The sequence below is a fragment of the Citrus sinensis genome, chromosome 3 (genome assembly GCF_022201045.2).
Source record: "Citrus sinensis cultivar Valencia sweet orange chromosome 3, DVS_A1.0, whole genome shotgun sequence".
Lineage (NCBI taxonomy): Eukaryota > Viridiplantae > Streptophyta > Magnoliopsida > Sapindales > Rutaceae > Citrus > Citrus sinensis.
The window spans coordinates 39,168,326-39,184,644 of NC_068558.1; the positions used below are offsets into that span (position 1 = coordinate 39,168,326).

Sequence of the window (16,319 nt, forward strand, 5' to 3'; positions counted from 1 at the left end):
TCTGCTCTCTTTCTTGATCTTTTTCTTCTTACATTATTTTTCCTCATTTCTTTCTCCAAAGTAACAGTGTAATGGAGAACATCTGTAGATAGCGGAAAAAGCCCCATAAACGAACACTCAGATGTTGGAGACAATGATGTAGCGTCACAAATGATTATCCAAATAGTAGAGGGAAAAGCCTTGCAAATAACCCGCACTGAGGTTACTGCAGTAGCACATAAGACAAGGAATTTGATCAATCAAGTACATTTACAAAAACACTTAACGTAAATAATAATTTAGTGCATCGAATCCTTATTTTTCCAGATACTAAAGATGGACATAACCAGCGTGCGCATATGATTCACAGCTTGAAAGCAGAAAATGCTTGAAGCAAGGTAACAATCACAAATAATGTTATAGCTCAGTAACATCATCCCCCAGCAACTGTCACAAAGGACAGTTAACATCTGAGACCACCCACATTCCTAGTGACACCGTCATTGCTGGGAAAACAACTCCTAATGATGGTGATCTTGAACATAGCGTAGACCGCAGTACTTGCAGATAGCTGGCTCCTTCAAGTCAAGGCATATGAACTCAATTGGGTGCCCAAGGGCAGGATTGCTGTCTAGAATCACAAACAGCCCAAACAAAACAAATTTCAGTGAGCAAAAACAAGATATACTCCAAAGAAAAAATCGTTTAAAATTGCAAGAGATAGCACGGAAAGAAACTGACCTCCTTCACAAGCCACAATTCGTCCTTCAACCTTTATTGGTGGAACTTCATTGATCAATTCCATCGGTGATTTCTTGCTAACATCCTATTAAGAAAAAAAACAGTTTAATCAGTTCTATTTCACCAGTCATTAGGAGATCCCAGACCTGACTAAAATTGAATTGCCCAAGTGGAAGAAAGTTACATAATAAAACAAAAAACAACTGCAAACAAATGGTCCATGGTGAGTCGTATCTTCAGCCAAAAAAAATCATTGTTACAAACTAATGCTTTTGTAATCAAATGTTTAGAATTTTTTTTTAATAATGTGCTCCATTTACCTTTGCATTGAACCCTTGATGCAAGAGGCCAAACCAACTGGGATTTCCTTTGGAATCAAAATGGATATTTTGATGTGGCATTGCAAATGAAATGATTATTTAAAATGTATCCATACAGTGATACAAATTTTATAACTAGTAATGTTAAAAAGTTTTCAATTATAGTTTAGAGACTATTATTGGTTCCTCATCAAAAAATTTTTGACCAGCCTAATAAAATAATAGGGAAAAAGAAAAATGTTGCAATAAGGATAGTTGACATGAAATTAATCTTACAAACAGAGCTTTCAAATGCAAGTTATGGCCAGTGAGAATGGAAGTCACAGAAATGAGAAATTAGTACTTAGGATTTTTAGAGGTCGGAGAAAATTAAGATCGCACAAAAGGGTTTTCTCCAACAGCTACAGATTCTTCAAAATAGTTATTTGAACTGAAATGATCATAATTTTACCTATGGCGAAAAAGTGAAACTTTACATAATCTAATCCACTTGATGTATTATCGTAAAAATATACTTCAAGTCTGGTAATCTTCTAATTTGAACAGTTGAGTAAAATTCCAAAATATAAAACTATAGAGTCAGTCCACAAACAAATTTGTTATCTACTTCAACAACTCAGTTACGAAGTTTGATCACCATAAATATTTCTTGAAAACAGGTAGAAATGATAACTTTTTTTATAGTAACTGGGTATGCAAAGCACAATGAAATATCATCTCTAAGGCAACAAAAAGGAATCCAAATATTTGGAGGACTAAGCCATCTGACCCACATGAAAATAAATCAGCATAAATGAGAAGCCAACTAACGTAAGGCATGTGCCTAAGGCAAGAATTTAATTTATAGACATGAAATTAGCTTTACTAATAGATAATTTTCAGCTATTGCTTTTAGATTTTCATTTTTTTTAAATCAGAAAGAGATACCATTCTAAAAGTCAATATTCCTTAACCTACATGAAATGACAGTTTTAGTATGCTTTAAGAGTCCCTTTTTTCCCCTGCTAATCCCACCACTGAACTAAACATGCTTCACCCTCCACATTCGTTGTTTACACTAATCAGATATCTATAACCCAAAGAACCACAAGCCTGCATTCTTATATGATAAAGTTCTCAAAATGAGTACAATTCAACATGAGCCAGTCCTTAATCTCCTACCCAATGACACTGAAACTCAAAACATCTTAGGAGTTCAAAGAATTTTTTCCCCCTTCCAGGAAGATAATATAATTGCTATGATAAAAAGCATTACAGTGGTGTGAAAGTTGATCATAAATCCAGTGCCTATGTCCAACAAATTAGAAATAGCAGTTTGTCTCATGTTAAGTTTTCTTCTTCTTATTATTTTTCAATTGTAAAAACTGAATCTATGACTACCCTATCCTCCATCATGTATGAAAATTACTCTACCAAAATTGTGTCAAGAGTCGCATTTATTAAATACATGTCAGGAAAATTTAGGCGAGTTACCACATGACTGCTTTTTCCATTAGTGGCCATAAAAAAATAAATATAAAAGATTATTCAAACAATCAACAATTTGATTATTTTGTTACGGAGAATTTCAAATCTGGAAAGGATATATTTTTAGCTCCAATTGGAAAATTAAGAAAAAAATACGGATGTACACATGTTAGAAAAAAAAAAAGATCTAATATCAAAGAGGAAACAAAATAAATGAGATTTAAAATTTCTGATTAAAAAATTTTAAAAATGATCCGTAAAGAAAATGAACCTGCATCCATTTGGCAGTATGTTCGCTAATCTGATTGGCTACAGCGGTCAAATTTCTCGTGGTTGATGGCAAATTCCACGATTTGATTAGGATTTTCAGCAAAGACGACGCCATTGTTGTTATTTGCTATTTTACCCGCAGCAGCAGCAGCAGTAGCAGAGAGAGAGAGAGAGAAGCAAGATGGTACCCTCAAAAATTAAATGGGCCTCGGATTTAGTTAAATATTGGGCTATACTCTTAGGCCCACACCGCCCATGGAAGACGGAAAAATAAAAAATGAAAGGATAATTAATTATTTTTTTAAATTCTAAATTTTAGTTTAAAATCTGACTATAAAAAGTCTAATATTCTCGGATTGTATTGTAATTACCTCAACCTTTTTTTTTTTTAAATGAATATGATATATCTAAATTTAACTAAAATCTAAATAAATATGAATGCTTAAATTAATTCTCTTATTTCGAACATTCTTGAAACCACGATCTAGCTTCTTAAGACCTAATTTCTGGGTTCATGCTCCAATGAGTTATCTAAATATCAGTCTCTTCGATTAATTTGTTAATCAATCAACTATATAGAGATGCATTCATAAAACTCTATACAATTATTCACATGTTGTACACTTGATTACGGTATCCCAGCGTTCGTGTTCATCAACCAGATCACCATATCTTAATGATGCAGGCTCGTGATCAGCAGCTGTATCAGGCTGCAGCTACTGATTCCCATGCACTGCATATCCAACGTCTGGAGGCAAATATCAGCGCCGTTTGCAAGAAGCTATCACCAGTATCTCTGTACTTTCAGACCTCATATACCACCAGAGGTACAATCCAATGACCATTTCCCCGACCAGTAAACTATTACCTGGCCTTTCTTCATCATAAGTCCTTTGCCTCAAATCAGAATATCCAGAATTCAGTTGTATTAAGTGTTAGATACAATAGGATCTATGAGGGTTTTATCTTTGATCCAACTTCCAGGTTCTTCAGGAATGGTATTCTCACAGAATTCATTGAATCCAAAATATCATTCGCTTCATGTTCCTTCCCTGCATACCGGTATAAATGCACAGCCGCACTCATGATAAACTTGTCTGATTCTGAGGACTCTCTGACCTCTTCAAAAAGGTTTATTCCTTCCTCAATGTATCCATGGTCCATGTAACCTTTCAGCATTGTCCGATAACAAGCAAGGTCAGGAATTATACCAGCTGCGAGTGATTCATTGTAAACCCTTGTAGCCTCTGCCATCAGACCCGCCTTAGAAAAAGCAGATAGCAAGTGGTTGACATGTGTGCACGAAGGGGGAATCCCTTGCTTCTGCATAGAATTTATTGTTTCCTCTGCTTCTGAGTATTTGGCCGCCTCTGTATAAGCTTGTACGAGGGAAAGGTAGGTGAAAGAGTTGGGCGAAAAACCATCTCTCTGCATGGCTTGGATTAGTTTCTCAACTTCGTTATAAAGTCCCGCAGCAGCATATACGTTGATGATAATGTTGTAGCTAATCTGCAGTTCCTCAATGAAGAAGGGAGAGAACATTAATACATCATCCAGAAACAATAAATTTACCAGATAGTACAAGTGTACATGTTGAAATTTAAAGAATTTGGACAATCCCAAAAAAAAGATATGCAGTTGATAACCATGTGGAGACTATTTCAGAACATTTCACACTATAAACAAATGGACTCATACCGAGTGTAACAATTATTTATTTATTGTTTTAGTTTACAAAATAGAAGCCTTACACATATTTTATGAATGATCTTGGTAATGTAGATCCAATACCCAAACTATCATGAAAGAGACATGGATGGAGAATAGTATAAGATATCATCCGTTTTTTATATTGTTAAGCAATTAGGTTTCCTAACGTCGAATCGGAGTAATCCTGTCAATGAACATTTTAAAAAACAATTATTGTTTACCGATTATATTATATTCAGATTATTTTATTATAGGAGCTAGAATTTGGAAAATTTTAAGAGCATACCAGCCCTGGCTTTATCCCTTCTCCTTGCATTTCAGAGAATAGAAGGGATGCTTCATGAGTTTTACCTGCAAAATGAGTAAAATAATAAAGCTATAGAACACTTAAACAAAATAATGAATCTGATACCCAACAAATTTAACTACTAGATATTCAAAATATTAGAAAAGGAATGAATCAGTCATGTATTAAAATACAACAATCCAACTATGTGACTGGCTTGTCTTTCATGTATCAATTCATCTATAGGTGCTAAGAGTGATCAGCCATGATGATTGATGCACAAAATGATGTTTCATTGACAGTCTTCATGATGATATGAACTAAGCACATCTTGAAAGAACCATAAATATATATCATGGATAGTTGTAATGACACTTCTTTTGGTAATATTAAAAAAAAAAATTGTCTAGAATTGGAAGAACACCATTCTTTGAAGATGCTAAGACAATAAAAGAAAATTAATCAGTATGGAGATGGAGCTAGCCTGTTACCAGCCTTCCCATAAAAGCTGACAAGATTCATGTATGCCTTCTCATCGAGAGACAGACCCAAGCTACGAGCTGTGTTGAACATCTCTAAAGCTTTATCCAGTTTTCTACGTCTTCCATAGACACTGAACCCAAAGTGAACCAACAGAAGCAGAAAATTCATAAGAATGGTATATACACATGTAAATGTCCGAAAGACGAAACATTTCTCGATTCATATTCTGGCAGCCCCAACATGGAATATGTTTCCTCCCATGCTCATAAAACATGCAGAAAAACTCACTAATCAGTGAATAGAATAATGTCTGATCCATAAAAGTAAACAAACATGCGCAAACATAAACACGCAGAGAGAGCAGGAGGGAGGGAAGGAGGGAAGGAGGGAAGGAGAGAGGGGTTATAAATCTAACTTTGATATATAAATAGATATAGAAGAATCTGAGTATACTAAACAAAAAATATAAAGATTACTTAGGTGGACCATGTCTTCAAAAATAAAATCGAAAGAGACGAAAAGGGGAAGCAAAATAATCAATGCAAAGCCCCTCCAATACCCACAAAGAAACCATTATTCTCCAATCCAAAACAATCCATACAAATTATCCCAATTAACACAAACTCCCTCCCAAATTAAATGTATTAACATGAAAAAAGATAACAGAAAATTTTAAAGTCCTTTGCGACCAAAGCCCAAATTGGTGCCCAAAGCCTAGCTCTATCCCACATACTCTCTATGTTTCCTTCCTTTCTCTTTCTCAAATACAATTGTTTCTTTCTGGCCATAAAACCCAAAAAAGAGCCAAAAAGACACGATACCTTATCATTGTATTGTATGTCTGAATTGAAGTAGGAACTCTGAAAGACAGCATCCGCTCATAAATGCTGGCTGCAAAATGCAACTTACCTGCGAAATTATACTTGCAGGTCATTGCAAGATTTCTTACACATGCATCCATCTAAATTAAATACAGATAATGTCACTTTTACCTGCTCCTAGCATTGCCTTAATACAGGTATTGTATGCCACGGTATCAAGGTCCAAGTTATCTTGAAAAGAGTTATGGATAATAATCTCAGCCTGTTCATGTTTTCCTGCAGATAGATTAATCTCATTATTAATCAACAAAGCATTGATATAACAACCTGCAATGGAAAATTCACATGCTGCCCTCCAAACTTCTCTATAGTAGAGAATAGCATGTGTACCTATGACATGATTGTGATAATTTCAATCGCAAATGACTGGATACACTATCACTACCTTATGCACATCATGAACATTATTTTGTGAACAAGAAGTTGGTCAAAGTTCAGACAAGAAAATTTTCCAAAAAGTACTGGTTTTTGGCAGAAAACAAGCTATGTACCAGGTTATCTCTATCAGTAAACTAATATCTTTATTTATACATAGGACAGTAAAACTTATGATTTTTAACCTAAAAATTCATTACATGCAATGGACAAAAGGACTAAAGTTTAGATGCTCTGCTGAAGATATTTACAGCCATACCATGATTAGTCAACGTATTCACAAGTATGCTGATAGCAACAGCATCCAGAGCACACCCCTGTGCAGTTGCTTCTTTATAAAGTAGGTAAACATCCTCAGCTTTACCACATTTGGCATATGCATCAATCATTGATCTCAATACTAATTTCCCAGGTTTACATGAAACTGTAGCAGCTTTGAAGACATCTTGAGCCTCTTTTAGCTTTTGGTGCTTCCCATATGAGCCAATCAAAGAAGCGGTTACTTCATCATCCAATATGTAACCAAGCTTCATCACTATATCATAAATAATTTCTGCATTGGATATGTCACCTGTGTAAAATATCAATGTCAGTCTTCAAGATATACCAACTTCTCAATTTATTGCTTCAACACCTATCTTATACATACATAAAAACAAATAAAAAAAACTATACGCAACTAACTTCATGCCAAAATGACTTATAATCAATAGCGAAACTTAAAAGTTAATCTCATACCATCTCTAATAAATTTGCAAATGAGTTGACTCACTACTGATGAGCCACCAGCTGTATGAAGCAATAGCTTCAGGATTTTTTCCCTCTTACTGAAATTGTCATCTGTGAGATATAGACTAAGCATCAGCCCAAGAGCCATCAAGTCAAGTTGGTTGGATGCCACAAATTTGTCACCAAATTCCGCATTTTCTGTACATCCACCGTGCAAAATCTTACAAAATGTTTGAATGAATTTGCTATCTTTTAACGATCCATTTTTGCCCATCTCTTCTACGAACTGTTCGGCATCCGTCACCATTCCTTCCTTACAGTATATTTTCATAACTGACCTGTAAAGCTCCTCATCAAAATCAACTTGATCTTTCCTTATATGGGCAATAAAACCTTTTGCCTTTTCTGTTAAGTCAAGTTTTATATACAAATTCAGCATGTCATTGCAAGAGCCAGCATCAGGAAGTCCAGTTTTGGCCAGAGTTTGAAACGTGCCTTCAGCAGAGCCCAAATCCTCTTTCATAACATAACATTGCAACATGACAATATAAGCAAATCTTGATAACCACATGTTTCTTGATTTCATTAATTCAATAACATCCAAAGCTTTCTCAACATTCCTCGAGGTAAGATGGACTTGCGCCATTGCCAAATATGTTTTTTCATCACTGAGTAGGCCCAGCTGCTCAGTCTCCACAAATGTTTTCTGAGCATCCTCATACAGACCAAGTTTTCCATATATCCGAATGAGCAGACCATAGATTACTTCATCAGCAGCAACTTTGAATTTTTCCATTTCAGAAAAGAGAGAAAGGGCTTTAGAATAATTTTCATTTTTGTAATACAAAGACAGAAGCGAAGCACAAGTGTAGTTACTAGGAAGAAGCCCACGACTCCTCATGTCCTCGTATAAACTTAGTGCTTCTTCCGATTTACCATGTTTTATACTCAAACTAATAAGCTGGCTATAAGTTACTTCCTCAGGAGCAAACCCAGTGCTTTTCATCTCATTAAATGTCTTCAAAGCCTCCTCAAGGAGACTACCTTTAACAAATGAGCTGATAACTAGTGTGTAAGTAAAATCAGTAGGCGCAACCCCTTTATCCATCATCTGCCTCCACAAATCTATTACCTTCCTATGGTATGATTTCTTGTGCAAAGAGGAGAGCATAAAGTTAAATACTGCTGTAGAGGGTACAATTCCTCTTTCTTTTACAGCAGAATAAAACGTCAACATAGCCTTATGATTTCCCCATCTGGCATATGTACAAAGCATGGTACCACAAGCAATCTCATCCGGTTCACATCCTGCTTCAAGCATCTCCAGGAAGGTCTGTTCAGCCAGCTTAATCTTTCCAACTTGCCCATATAATCGCAGAAGAATCGTATAAGCAACAACGCAGGGGCGATAGCTTAACTGTTCAAGAAATTAGCTTCAGCTACTTAGAAAAAGTGAAAGCACTTATCAATACCATAATTTTCCCTATCTTGACGTGCTAATAATTCAGCACAAATAAGACTGAATCAATTCATAACTGAAGGGAAGTTCTAATGGTAGCTTCCTAAATCAATTCAATTTCATTTTTAGTAAACAGAAATTATAAAAAGGGCAAAAGCCCACCTGCAGTTTCATCCAAGCAAAGAACTCAGTGGCCTGCCTCCAACCCTTTTGCCCTTTCAACACAACACACATTTCTCTAAAACTCAACTTGCCCACAAAGCTCCCCATCACAACTCTCACATTCCGGCTGCCATCCATGGCTCTCACGGCCTTAATCGCAGCCACAACATGCTTCCCGTACAAATGGCCGTTCCTATCATCCTCCAAGTACTTCACCATCTGCTCCGGCGTTCGCTTTATCCATTTGGGGGTGGCTGCTGTCGGCCCCTGGTTTCTCCTCAGCACACTCAAGTATTGAGCCTTGGCTTTTAAAATTCGACGAGCGTTGTCGTCGGAGAGAGGCCTTTTGGGGTTCTTTGATCTGGGTTTGGGTTTAGTAATGTCGCTGCCGTCGCTTAAGGACCAGGGGTCTGGGCGCACTCTTGACTTTAAGGAGATTTTGGAATTTTTTTTGGGCGGTTTTGGGTTCCAATGCTGGAACTGGAAGTGGGTGGTGGTTGCAATGAAAGTGGAGCTGAGGGAGTCCATTTGTTAGAGTTGAAGGATACTAGAGGTTGTAGTTTTGAGGAACATAGAGTTTTTGCGGGAAAATTTTGAGACGTCAAAGAAAGTTTCAGAGGCATCAATTCGTAACAGTGTGAGACCTCAATGAAGGGAGCAGAGCTGCAGAGGAGAGGTGAGAGATAACCACCATTACGTTTATTTCCACAAATTTGATTTACATGCTTCTAGCGGGCCTTTCACAACGGCACGCGGGGCCCACACTTTGGGCCTACTTTGTGCTGGGCTGGGCACGCCACTGCTCACTCATGACCCGCCAGCTCTGTGTGTCCATGCCAGCCCATGACCCATCGGACAAAACCACGGGTTTGATTTGATACATCCTATGTGTAATACAACCAACTGATGATTGTCTGTAAGTGAATTTTGTATTAGCCAAAAAAATAGTTGTACTGAAAAAAATTGGTTTGATTCTTAAAATTGAAAAATCGATTGGTTTATATGAGAAAAAATTAGAAAATATGAAGGAAAATAAAGTTTAAAATTGAAAAACTTGAATCAAATTGAAAATTGAAGCAATTCAGATAAGATTATTATTTCTATAAAAACCGACGATTTGGATCGAACAGAATTGCTACCCCCCTAAGTGAACTTAATTTAACTATCATTCATCTGGATGTTTTTTTTAACATGGATAAGATTCTAAATATGATCTTATTATGAGTAAAATTCACTCAACTAATTGGTAGTTAGTAAATTAAAAAAGATAAGTGGTTAAATACTAATTATACATAAATACTAAATGACATGTAGTACAAGATCTTTAAAAATATAGGAGAGCAGAAATCATAACCTAATCTATACAGTATAACATCATTTAGTTGTTTTAGGAATTACATATATAATACCTTTGATGTATTTTAAAAGTTCTCAATTTGAAAAGGATGGGCATCGTTCGGTGACGACAAATATTATTACAAACCATCGCGGCTGTAAATTTTAAATGTTAGCCATTAAATCTTGGCACAATGTTTAGACAAAATAAAAGAAAGATAAGTTAAAACTGATGATGGTTTACTCACTTATTCTAAATTTATCCCGTTATTATCCGCATTTTATCGCACAATATGTCTCTTTTAACATTTTTCTTAAATCTCATCCCCATTAGGGATGATACTTCACCAGATTCACAGTCTCAAACCTTAACTATACTATCTCATTCTTATTGCATTATTTTGAAAAAGTTGAGAAGAAGAAAATTGTAGATTAAATAAGCCTCGAAATTTGGTACACTTTTGGTGGCAGGAGCCCAGAAAATAAACCGTCGGCTATATCACACTAATATTGAAGGAAATATATATAAAACATTAAAAACCTAAACAACTACCCCTTCCAAAAAATGCAGGACGAATGAACTTATAAGTCGGTGAAGCAGCAAGAATGCGTGCAGCCCAATAAGCTAACATTAATTTTAAAAGTACAAAAGCCAGTCACAATTGTCCACAATGAAAGCAATAATAATGGCAAACAAAATGACATTTTTGATAATTATTGTCATGGCACTCGTCTCGTCAGCCATGCCCGTAGCCATCCTCAGGAGCCAAGACCTTGTTGTGGCCGTGGAAGAGATGCAAAACGCCAACTACTTCAGTTTTGCCATGCTCGTTAACATGTCTCCAAATACCACAACAAATCTTGGGAACGTCACATTCTTGATGCCCAAGGACAAAATATTGTCGACAGCGGACATGCTTCAAGAATCCACCAACGATTTCTTGCTTCGACATTCGATCCCGTCAGCCTTGCTTTTCGAGGATCTCGAGCGTATTCCTTCGGGCTCATTGATCCCAAGTTCTTTGCCGGATTACATGCTCAGGATTTCTAACGGTGGAAGGAAGAGGTTTTTTCTTAACAATGTGAGAGTTACTAGTCCAAATTTATGCACTGCAGGCTCTTCAATCCGATGCCATGGCATAGACGGAGTGCTAAATAATAATATCAGCTCATCAGCATCTCAACCTTCTTGCTCATCAAACAGCTCCTCCGGCCCTGTTGTCGTGGCCTTACCCCCGACAGCATCACCGGCGCAATCCACGGTTCCCTCTTTTGCGGATCAGGCTCCGCTGATTGCGCCGCAACCATCAGATTCAGGCACGCCAAAGCAGAAGTCAGCTGCTGGCTATTCACAGAGGCTGTCTTGTGGGGGAATAATATCCAACTTCTTTTTGGTCTTTGCTATGGTTTTGATATTTTGATTGGAAACAATATTTATTCTGAAATGTCTGTAGAAATAGTCAATTTAGTATTCGATCGTTACTTTAGTATTCTGCAAGATGCCCATTTTATTGTAGTCCTGGAGCTCCAAAATCACGTCACGGTTCCCAAATATTTTCAGAACACTGATTCAGTGCTCATCTGATTTTTACGTTGAGTGCTTAGAAGCACGTGATTAGTCGCTAAATATTAATAAAAGATTTCTCACCCGTAGGATACTATTCTCTTTCAAATCTGGTAATAGTTGCAGTCAATGGATGGCAGCTTTTCCAAACTTTCAATTGGGTTTGCTTATTTTCAACTGTCTAGGATGGGTATCTGTCACATGGAAAATGCTTATTGTCACGAAGGCTGAGAGAAACGACATCTGTTGCTTGCCGTTTTGCCTCTTTCTTCTCTCAAGCTTCATGACAATTTTTTAATGTTAAAAAAATTTATTAAAAAAAAAAAAGTGAAAGTGACAAAAGCTGTGGGGATCCCGTGAAGTTTGGGCTGTCTCTTGGCAGAGAGAGAATTTTATATGGATGAAAATATTAAAAAAAAGTTTTTCCATGATGCTGAAATTTTTTGACAGTATCGATTATGTATTAATTGTGAACTATTAGATTTAATTAATGATGTACAATATTTGTATTAAAAAATAATGGTAAACAGCTTGTTAACCGTTCAAGTGGGTAGAGAATTTTTGTAAAATAATTGTGCCCACCCTTAGAGTTTGAAATAATTTCACTTAAATAGTATATTTTATTTAAAATTACTTTTCAGCCCTCCTTTAAATTTGTAATATGATAATCTTTTTTAAATAAATCTTCTAAAATCAATTACCATTAAGTATAAAATATAATATTAAGTAGGTTATTTAACACAAATTCTTATAATAATTTGTATTGTATGAATTTAATTACAAATCATTAATACCTAAACAATAATGATAATAGAAGGCACTTCAATAAACTATTTTATATGTGTTTTATTAATAATCCTATATGAGTCACAATAAATAAGAAATATTTTATTCACCAATTATTATTGAAAAATATATATGTCTATATAACTATAAAGTGAGAAATATTTTGATTTAAATTTTTAACAAAAAATTAAATTATTTATTTCATGCAATTCAATGATGGAGGATATAACATTATGAAATGTTGTTTTGACTTTCAATATCAACCATTAGATTATGATATATTAGTGACTCAAATATTGTGTTAAAATTTTAAGTTAAAGTATCCCAAACCATATCTTTATAATGGAAATATAAAAACATGCAATGATTTTTTTCCTCATTTTGTCCATTAAATATTATTTGATGTGATATTTTATTTATTGTCACTATTAATTATCATAATAAAAGTAATGACTCTTCGTAACATAAAAATTTTATAATTACTATCAAAGAATAACAATAAAATAATCTTTCATGATTCATAAGCTAAAGTTAATTAGGAATATGTGTTATATTTAACTTTTATGAAATTAACAAAGAGACATTTGAAAATAAAATGAAAACAAGCTTGTGAAAGTTAAATTTTATAAAGCTCAGATAATTTTCGACCATGTCAATAAAAATCTAAAAATATAAATAATTTTCTTTCACTTTTTTTCCCACGTAAATATTATCGGAGGCAATATTTTATTTATTGTCACTATTAACTATAATAACAAAAGTAATGACTCTTCATAACATAAAATTTTATAATTACAATCCAAGGATATCAATAAAATAATTTTTCATGATTCATAAACTAAAACTCATTAGGAATATATATTCGATTTAACTTTTATGAAATTCACAAAGTGATATTTGAAAATAAAATAAAAATATATAAGCTTATAAAACTTAAAACTCCCACCATGTAAGGATATTAACTGTAAGATAAATATAAAGTACAGAAAATAAGTATGTTAAATGGGTGTTAAAAATGATATATACTTCATAATCAATTATACAATGGCGCTTAATATTATATAAAATAATGAGTATTTTAATATACGATATTAAATTTTATTAAAAGATGTTTGATCAAGTAATTTTTATGTTACAAGCAATCTCAACAATGAGTTTATTGATGTAATTATGACATTTACTTAACTATATGTACTTAGTTGTGTTATTTATTAGTGTTATATCATATATAGATTTTGCAATTGCAACTTATTTATTTGATTTGTGTTAAATAACCTACCATTATATTTTATACTTAATGGTAATAGATTTTGGAAGATTTATTTAAAAAAGATTATCACATTTCAAATTTAAAGGGGGATTGAAAAATAATTTTAAATAAAATATGCTATTTAAGTGAAATTGTTTCAAACTCTAAGGGTGGTCATAGTTATTTTACAAACTTCTCCACCCCTTGCACGTTTGTTAACCGTTTACCATTATTTTTATTTTTATTTTTACCTACAAATATTGTGTACCATTGATTAAATCCAATGGTGCACAATTAAAAACATTATTGATGCTGTAAAAAAATTACAGCATCATAGAGGAACCCTTAAAAAAAATATAGAAAATGACAAACTTACTCATGCTTTATGAAGCAGTTGAAAACGACGTGCATCACAATCTTCTTTACTCATCCTCACTCTCTCCTTTACTTACTCATCCCCACCCACGAGTGCTACTAGTTCCTCGCTTTCTTGCGGCTACCACAACCAACATCACACTTGACCCAAATACGGAAGCACATTTTACTTAATACTCGTGGAAGTAATTCTACACAAATTCTCCAAGAGGCCGATCTAGATTTGGAAGCAGAACCCAAAACTGATAATTACTTCATTATAAAGAGTGATTTTTTATTTTAAATAGTATTTTCTTTACATCAGTAATAATAGAAATGTACCTGCATTTTACTTAATATTCTTAGAAACAATTTACTAGTTAAATGATAATAATAAATAATAATGAAAATTTTATTTGATTTAGAAATTTTAAAATTTTAATTTTTAGAAACTTAATGGATTAATTTTTTGCTGGACCACAATTTTGTAACTATTTATAATAATTTATTCTTAATAAAAAAATTAATTATTTTATAGAAATGAAAAATTTGGAAAATGAGGCCAGAGTCGAAGATGTGCAACTGGAAAAATATGGGCCAACATTTAGGATATTATTTAATAGTCATGAGGAAATGTAAGCGTTTTACAAAGCCTATGGTAAACAAGAATGGTTTTTTTGTGAAGAAGCTAACTAGCAAGAAAGGGAGTGATGGAAATGTAAAATACCCAATATTAGTATATAACCGTAACAGCAAGTTAGAAAGTAAATCTACTAATATGTTGAAGCCTATTGTGAAAACTAGTTATGATACTAAAATTAGGGATTGTGTAAATGAAAATGGAAAATGGGTTTTTCAAATTTTAAAATTTCAACACAATCATGGATTGAGTCTGGACAAAACTAAGTATTTTCCTTGTAACCGTAGCATTAGTGCAAGTGCAGAAAAACATATTGAAATGAATGATTGTGTGGGAATTAACATTACCCAGAATTTTAATTCTATTGTTGTTGAAGCTAGTGGATATGAAAATGTCTCATTTCTAGAAAAAAGATTATAGAAATCTTATTGACAAAGTTAGACAACTGTAGCTTGGAGAAAGAGATGCTATGGCGATTCTAAAGTACTTCCAGAAAAAGGAAGCATAATGCAAGGGGTTTTTTTAGCATTGATTTGGATGATCATGATTGATTAAAGAATGTATTTTGGACAGATCTGAGGAGTATGGTAGCTTACAAATATTTTAAAGATGTTATCACATTTGACACCACATATCTTACTAATAAGTATGGCATGCCATTTGCTTCTTTTGCTGGAGTTAATCATTATGACCAGTCTATTTTGTTATGATATAGATTGATTTGACACGAGCATATGGAGACATTTACGTGGTTATTTAAGGCGTTTGGTTCTCCTCGCATTGATATCATTACAAACTAAGACAAAGCAATGTAAAAGGCAATTGAGAATGTTTTTCCTATGACTAAGCATTGATGGTGTTTGTGCCATATAATGAAGAAGATTCTTGAGAAGTTAGGGGCTTTTAAAGAACGTGAATGTATTGTTTCTTTATTGCTTTCTACTATTTATGATTCATTGAAACTTGTTGTGTTTGAAGAAGCTTGGCATGACATGATTACGATATATGATTTATGGGATAATGATTGTTTAAATGATTTTTATGAGGAGCGGCATCGTTGGGTTCCATACTATTTGAAAATTATTTTTTGACAGGAATGTCAACAACTTAGCAAAGTGAAAGTATAAATGCATTTTTTGATGGGTTTGTTAACTCAAAAATAAATTTGAAGCAATTTGTGAAGTAATATGAAAATGCATTGAGAAGGAAATATGAATTAAAATGGCAAGTAGATGCCAAGTGTTTCAGTAAAAGGACTCTATGTGTAACAAGATATGAGATGGAGAAGCAAGTTGAATAAGTGTATACTATTTTTAAGTTTAAAGAATTCTAACAAGAATTAATTGTACTGATGTATTGTAATATAGTTAATTCTAGAGGAGTGTTAGGGAGCGACTTGGTGGAGAAATGATGGGGAGCGAAGATGATCTAGAGTGAGGGAGAGAGAGTCAGCGACGATCTGGAGGCATAGAGAGAGAGAGAGTGATGCCACTTTTTCTTATATATTTTACATTTTAACATTTCTTTTG

The 16,319-nt window shown here is 34.0% G+C and overlaps 3 protein-coding genes across 5 annotated transcripts; 1 reads left to right on the top strand and 2 right to left on the bottom strand.

Moving 5' to 3' along the window:
* Positions 1 to 139: 139 nt before the first annotated feature.
* On the bottom strand, positions 140 to 2,965 carry LOC102614839 (NADH dehydrogenase [ubiquinone] iron-sulfur protein 6, mitochondrial). Its single transcript, XM_006478859.4, has 3 exons — positions 2,779 to 2,965; positions 721 to 805; positions 140 to 610 (listed from the first exon to the last, which is right to left on the bottom strand). The coding sequence occupies exons 1-3, from the start codon at positions 2,890 to 2,892 to the stop codon at positions 501 to 503; spliced, it is 309 nt and encodes a 102-aa protein (XP_006478922.2). The 5' UTR covers positions 2,893 to 2,965; the 3' UTR covers positions 140 to 500.
* Positions 2,966 to 3,304: 339 nt separating this feature from the next.
* Positions 3,305 to 9,565, bottom strand: LOC102615146 (pentatricopeptide repeat-containing protein At5g27270). 3 transcript variants are annotated; one of them, XM_006478860.4, is made up of 8 exons: positions 8,863 to 9,565; positions 7,251 to 8,658; positions 6,772 to 7,083; positions 6,249 to 6,353; positions 6,078 to 6,165; positions 5,265 to 5,386; positions 4,774 to 4,838; positions 3,305 to 4,286 (listed from the first exon to the last, which is right to left on the bottom strand). In XM_006478860.4, the coding sequence occupies exons 1-8, from the start codon at positions 9,388 to 9,390 to the stop codon at positions 3,729 to 3,731; spliced, it is 3,186 nt and encodes a 1,061-aa protein (XP_006478923.2). In that variant the 5' UTR covers positions 9,391 to 9,565; the 3' UTR covers positions 3,305 to 3,728. The 3 variants fall into 3 exon arrangements, 2 of the variants coding, with proteins under 2 accessions (XP_006478923.2, XP_006478924.2); XR_008053614.1 differs by having other exon boundaries at positions 4,204 to 4,286; positions 5,258 to 5,386; XM_006478861.4 differs by lacking the exon at positions 4,774 to 4,838 and having other exon boundaries at positions 4,140 to 4,286.
* A 1,207-nt stretch (positions 9,566 to 10,772) lies between these two features.
* On the top strand, positions 10,773 to 11,690 carry LOC102610284 (FAS1 domain-containing protein SELMODRAFT_448915). Its single transcript, XM_006478934.3, has one exon. It carries the CDS (start codon positions 10,869 to 10,871, stop codon positions 11,616 to 11,618), a length of 750 nt encoding a protein of 249 aa, XP_006478997.2. The 5' UTR covers positions 10,773 to 10,868; the 3' UTR covers positions 11,619 to 11,690.
* Positions 11,691 to 16,319: the final 4,629 nt, after the last annotated feature.